The following is a 6,767-nucleotide window of genomic DNA, read 5'->3' on the forward strand; positions in this document are numbered from 1 at the left end:
CAATAGATAATATCCATTGTGAAACATTAACAACATTTTGATGACTACCATTAGGATCAACATTTTCAACTTTGTTATCGTAATTTCATTTCAGTTTTCATTATGTATTCCTACTTTTAGATGTTTTTTTTATTGCACTAGACATTTTTTAATAAAAATTTCACTATGTATTTTTTATTTATTTTATGAAATAATTATTGTACTTTCTCCGTATTCGTCTATAATTTTCATTCTATATTTGTGAATTTATTTGTTTGGCTAGGGGTTTGTTAGCCTATTCCAGCCTATAACTATGATGTGGGAATTCCTTGATATGTGGCCGGATGTGGGAAGCGTTTGATGATGGGGCAGGCGGAGTTTTTTGCTAGCCTTGGTAGTATATGGCTAGTCTGCATCCTACTGCGGAGGCTCTAAAGCTGAGGTCTGACGACAGTTCTCAGTTTTCTTGGATGTAGTTTATGTATTGTGCTAATTGCTGCTGTGATTCCTGTCGCAGCTACTTCGACATGGCTGCGCTTCGGACGGCATTCCACCTACCTACCTACTTTAACGGTCGGAATACTAACTCAATTTCGATATCCAGAACCAGCCTACACTGTTCTAATTCATCCTCTGCTGAAAACCTACCTCCAAGTTCAAATTTATCCTACGCAATTCGGCGAATGTGCGTTTCTCACGCAATCAACAATCATCGAGAAAATTGTTTGGAGGAAGTAAATGAAAATGCATTACGCATATTTGTGAAATGGTTTGAGCTGATTCGAGATGTCTTCCCCGGCGGTCGTTGGTGGAATTTAAGAGATTTTGAGCAAAATGTTGATGGCTCGCCAATTGCAGCGGAGCCGATAACTGTTTTACAAGCTCTGCGAGAAATGTGGGCGCTGTTAGCTGAGGATAAATGGATTTTGTACACAGCGTTGGGCGCGTTGGCTGTCGCGGCGGTGAGAATTGGCTACTCATTATAATGTTTCCTTTTCGGTTTCGATTCGTTAGGGTTGTATTAGTTGCTTCTATTGTTGATGGAGCATGGATTCAAATTTATAATTGCTTTAATTAGAATCTCTACTTTGTTATTTGGAGTAATATTTGGACTTTGTGCTTCACGAATGTTGAGTTTGAGTGGGCATCCACGAACCTCACATGAGTTATAGTAATGATTTTAGATGCATATCTTCTGCAGGTCTCAGAGATAACAATGCCAGGAATACTGGCAGCATCAGTTTTTTCAGCTCAAAATGGTGAGATGTTGGTGTTCTATCAAAACTCATGGCTTCTGATTTTATTGTGTATCACATCAGGAATATGCAGGTTAATTTACATAAGATTATATTAATTCCCCTCCTCCCTCCCCAACCACTTATTCTCATTCCACATGTTCATCTTTTCTTCAAACGCAGTGGGTTGCGAAGTGGATGTTTTGCTGTTGCAAATGCGATTTTGGTACGTTTTTCAAGTTATGGTTTCATTGACCTACCATTTACGTCTTTGGTAGATATCCAACAGTTATACATTTGATTGAATTTTGCAGGTTAAGCGTCTTAGGAAAGCTGTGTATAGATCTCTTCTTCTTCAGGTTTGAATTTTTTCGAGCTTATGCTTACTGGAGTTAGCTGGTGCTCCTCATAAATGATGGAGTACATTGTTTTTGTGACATTGAGCTTTGATTTTGTAGGATGTATCATTTTTTGACACGGAAGCAGTTGGTGACTTGACTAGCAGGGTTAGTACAGATTGCCAGAGGTTATCTCAGACTGTTGGAAATGATATACACATGATCCTTCGTAATATTTTCCAGGTTTCTGTTACTATTTAGTACTCCATATACTTTTATATAGATTCCTAATCTTGTTGTTGCTTTTTGGTCTCTGATTGACTGATAATTTTGCAGGGAATAGGCGCATTTATCTGCTTGATGACTTTGTCATGGCCTCTAGCACTGTCATCACTAGTAATATGTTGTATTTTATCACTGATTTTCCTAATCTATGGGCAGTAAGTGTTGATGCATCTTTGAAGTCCATAGCTATATCTTTGAGTCACATTTATACCCCTGAATTTGTTCAATACTCCACAATATCATGGAGTTCCATTTATGAAATTAGAATGCTGTAATGTAGTCACCAGCTGAAGAAGTCGGGGAGAGGGGGGGAGAGAGAGAGAGAGGAGTTTAGTTCATTACAGATCAAATTGGAAATCGTTCCTACTAGGATGTATGATTTGACCTTTGCATGCTCACAGTGTTGTTTTTGTGGTAGTAGGCCATGAAAGTGCAATAGATGGTTAATGTTTGTCTAAAATTCTCTAGTTTTGCATGACATTTAAAAATATTTTTGAACTTATAGAGCACATAGTAGACATTTGTTACACATTTATGACAAGACAAACGACTCCGAATAAATAGATACCTATCATTTATTAATTTATGCAGATCTACAATTAGCAGATTACATGTATATAAAAAACATTTGTTTCATTTTTCAGTGCTTCTACTGTACTATGTTGCAATCTTGAGAAACCATGATTGTTGTTTTGACAGGTACCAGAAGAAAGCAGCACTGCTTGCCCAAAATTTCGTTGCCTCTTCCAATGAAGTAATTCAAAAAACTGCAATATTTCAATATGCCTCTTCATCTGCTAATGTTGTTAAACTGGGGTTTTCTTTTTGAAAATAAACTAAGGTCGCACAAGAGACATTATCTTTTATTAGAACTATCAGAGCATATGGGACAGAAAAAGAAGAACTTCAGAGGTAGTTAAAGTTTATTTCAAGTTTTATTGCTCAATATAAGAAGAGCATAATATATTGGCACACTTTGTACATTTGTCATCATCAGACTTGCGCATATTACATTTGAAGGTTCACACGATGGATCGAAAGATTAGCTTCTGTGGGCATGCGAGAAAGTGTAGCATATGGATTATGGACCCTTAGTTTCAGTATTCTTTATCGATCAACACAAGTACTGCTCTATCTTTTGCACTCAATCCTATATTTTGAAGTTTCTAAGACTGCAAATACGAAAATTAACATGCTCTATCTCTCTCTCTCTCTCACCAAGAGATCTTGTCTGGATTCCAAGTTATGTTTTGCAGGTGTTAGCGGTTATTTTTGGGGGAATGTCTATTTTGAGTGGTCATGTGTCTACTGAGCAACTGACTAAGTATATTTTGTACTGTGAGTGGTTGATCTATGCTGCCTGGAGATTGCAAGACAGCATGTCATCATTACTTCAGTCTGTTGGAGCCTGTGCTAAGGTTTTTCAATTGATGCATCTTCCACCAAGTAGTGAATTCATGTCTAAAGGCAGGAACCTTTTCTTGACCATATTCTTTCTACTTTGGTGCATCCATGAACGATGTTTGAGCTTTTTATTTGGAGTGGTTGCAAATTTTATCTTAGTCTCTCTTGCTATTAACTTGGATTATAATGAATGCAGGAGTAAAATTGCAGAGGCTGATAGGATGTGTTGACTTTGTGAATGTATCATTTCACTATTCGTCGAGGAAGATGGTATCTTTAATGACTGCAAAATGTAGTTGTTTTTGCCTCTAATAGTTTGTCTCACTTTCAACTTAGTTGCCTCTGTATTTAATATATGAGCAGATTCCTGTTCTGAAAAATGTGAACTTCTCCATAAAAGCTAATGAAATGGTTGCAATAGTAAGCAATACTGACATTACATTTATCATCGTTCTCATCATATTTTTTGTAATGTTTAAAGAACCATTAACAAGCTTTACTCTGCAAAAGGTGGGCGCCAGTGGTAGCGGAAAAAGCAGTTTAATCAGTCTTTTGCTGCGCCTTTACGAGCCTACTGAAGGAGAGGTGAGCTTTAAAATTTATGCCTCCAAATACTTGAACTTTCAACTATTCTAATCAGAAATCAACTACTGTTGATTTCTGATTTTTTGCACTATAGTTGATTTTTCAAAAAATTCCTGCCATCATGCCAAGATGAAGTTTAAATGTATTATCATAGCTAGCTAAAGCTACGTAGACATCGGAATTAGTCATTTTGTACACCTTCCTTAAACAATGTAGACATTTTATGTGTCCACTTTGACATTAGTTTGAGAACAATTGATTGCCATGTGAAATATCAGAAGATTCAGAACAGTTTAAAATTTGTGTATTTAAATGAAGATTTTTTAGTTGAAGTCCAAAACTAAAATTAGATCATATTTTAAGGTATCACATAATTTCTCCAAATTATACCAATACTTTGTCATTCCCAGATACTTATGAATGGCGTTCCTCTGAGAGAGATGGATATGGGGTGGTTGAGAGAGAACATCGGCTACGTTGACCAGGTCAGACTCAAACACTTTGAAGCGTTCTGCAAGAAACCTGAGAAAGTTGTATTTATATGAACAAACAATGAGCAGGAACCCCATCTTTTCCACATGGATATCATGTCCAATCTTACATATGGCTGCTCAAGAAGCATCATTGGAGTGGAAGAGATCGAATCTGCTACAAAGAATGCCCATGCCCACGAATTCGTATCCGCCCTCCCTCAGGGCTATCACACCGTCATTGACGATAATCTTCTAAGTGGGGGACAGAAGCAACGCATAGCTATTGCAAGGGCCCTACTCAGAGACCCCATCATCCTGATTTTCGACGAGGCTACCAGTGCTCTCGATGCAGACAGTGAAGGCTATATCAAAGTGAGAGAGACTCTCTCTTACCTCTCTCATCTTGTACTGTACCAAAATGAACCAAGTAGTTTGTGTAATGTCTGACTGCAGGAGATCCTTCAAGTATTGAAGAAGGATGCAGATAGACGAATGACAATGATCATAGTTGCACAAAGGTTGGCATTTATGCAGTTGTAACATTATTATTGCAAAAAAGGGACTTGAACTTTGGCAGAAAAACTGACTTGACCTTGGTAGGTTGTCTACGATAAAAGAAGCGGACAAAATCGTGGTACTGGAGGATGGCCAAGTAGTTGAGGTAAGCCATTGTGTCCAATATTCATGAGAAAGTAGGTGCTTCGAATAAATTGTGATTAACTAATCCATATATGTGACTTCTGAAATAACTCATCAGGATACTAAAAACTAATACTCCCTCCACCAAATGGTGAGGCACTTCTTTTAAGCACGAGTTTTAGGAAAATGATATTAAAGTAGATAAAGAGTAAACTAAGAGAGAGAATAAATAGAGATGGGTACTAAGCTGTGAACTTGAAAAAATTAAAAATATTGCTAATTTTTGGATAGAAATGCCCTTTGGCTTACTTTATAGTAATTGGTATTAGGTCAGTCAATTCGTACCACCTTACCAAGTATAACACACCAATTTATACCAAGCTTATCAATCTGCGTGCTGCAAGTTTGTTCTGCAAGATAGGAATTAGCTTCATACCATGCATAACACACTTGCATAGTTTGAATTCATATCATGTAAGTTTCATATTTTTGGTATGAATCAAACAACTCTTATCATACTTACTAGACCTGCATGCGGCCAACTTGGCACTGTGCACACAAATTTGACTAGTCTGGCTCTGGCATGAATTTGTCAAATTTACATCAGAATTACCGAAACCTCACGCGGCTCGCCTAGTGAATGTGCACAGGTTTGATAAGAATTTAACTATCTCACACAAGGTTTACCCAAGCCCGCACGCTGCACGCACAAGTTTGGTAATCTTGTGATATTCAACAAATTCATACCAATCAAAAATGATTTTTTCCTCTCTAAGGTAAATTACATTTGTTCAAAAAATAGTTCATGTTTGAAAATCTGAAGTACCGCTATATACTGGTGTTTCTAAGTTAGTGGCTAACAATCTTCATAGTTTAATTCTATATGTTAACACTATAATTTGTCCTATGAAGCCCCATATTATGTTAACATTTTAAATTAATTACTTGTAAAAGATCTTAACAAAAATTTTAGGTCCTGACTAACTCTATTTTTTTGGTCAGAAATGTTCGTCATTAAATATCTCATATTGCAATATTGGGATGTATAATATTAAAAGCCACAATTCACTTTTATTATTTTCGGATGTGGACCGTGTTTGGATATGATGGTAGCAGCTGGTCGGGTTCAGGTTTGAGAATTTTCTTAACATGTTGGAGAGCTTATTGATGCAGACCTTATTGGGTTGAGTTGTTATCATTTTGATCTGATAACGACTAACTTGCAGTATTTACCACCCCTAAATAAAATGACTATATTTAGGCATAAATTATATTTGTGGCACTTTCGTTTTGAATTACAAAAATGCTGAAGCAGAGCTTATATTGATGCAGACGGGTACATACACAGAGCTTCATAACAAGAATGGAGTGTTTTCTCGTTTATTTAAATTGAAGACAAACGCCACCCATTTCGACTAGCCTGAGACGAGACCAATTGGTACGCTTAAACTGAATTCAGTTTACTATATAATCTATGTTCTTCAATTAAAATTGAACTGATATTTTCTCCAGTCTAGACTGTTAAAAAAATACTCCCTCCATCCCATTAAATATGCAACATTTAGGAATCTGCACGAGTTTTTATGTAGTGATGTTTTGTGAGTTAATAAAGAGAGTAAAGTAAAAGAGATAAAAAAAGTAAAGATAGAAATGTTTTCATTTTAGGAAACTTTTCATTTTTAATGGGACAATCCTAAAAGGAAAATGTTTTATTTTTAATGGGAAAGAGGAGTATAATATGAGATTTAATTGTATATTTTTTTGAAAGCTGCTCCGGCGCTCGAGTGATGAGCTATTTTTTTTAAGAGTAATGCTAAATGGCCACATTA

General features: G+C 36.3%; 1 protein-coding gene across 5 annotated transcripts; it reads left to right on the forward strand.

Moving 5' to 3' along the window:
- The first annotated feature begins 255 nt into the window (after window positions 1-255).
- On the forward strand, window positions 256-6,376 carry LOC125202327 (ABC transporter B family member 26, chloroplastic-like). 5 transcript variants are annotated; one of them, XR_016135849.1, is made up of 21 exons: window positions 256-421; window positions 497-941; window positions 1,181-1,308; window positions 1,398-1,440; window positions 1,529-1,573; window positions 1,673-1,795; window positions 1,889-1,992; window positions 2,537-2,591; window positions 2,679-2,749; window positions 2,858-2,960; window positions 3,094-3,304; window positions 3,438-3,511; window positions 3,605-3,661; window positions 3,752-3,826; window positions 4,237-4,311; window positions 4,387-4,671; window positions 4,753-4,817; window positions 4,900-4,960; window positions 5,589-5,714; window positions 5,941-6,068; window positions 6,271-6,376. XR_016135849.1 is itself a non-coding variant. In XM_089065791.1 (20 exons), the coding sequence occupies exons 1-19, from the start codon at window positions 381-383 to the stop codon at window positions 6,043-6,045; spliced, it is 2,166 nt and encodes a 721-aa protein (XP_088921917.1). In that variant the 5' UTR covers window positions 256-380; the 3' UTR covers window positions 6,046-6,068; window positions 6,271-6,376. The 5 variants fall into 5 exon arrangements, 3 of the variants coding, with proteins under 3 accessions (XP_088921917.1, XP_047956660.2, XP_088921918.1); XM_089065791.1 differs by lacking the exon at window positions 5,589-5,714; XM_048100703.2 differs by lacking the exons at window positions 5,589-5,714; window positions 5,941-6,068.
- Window positions 6,377-6,767: the final 391 nt, after the last annotated feature.

This window comes from Salvia hispanica, chromosome 2 (genome assembly GCF_029641045.1).
Source record: "Salvia hispanica isolate PSC_SH4W2 chromosome 2, Shi_PSC_v1, whole genome shotgun sequence".
NCBI lineage: Eukaryota > Viridiplantae > Streptophyta > Magnoliopsida > Lamiales > Lamiaceae > Salvia > Salvia hispanica.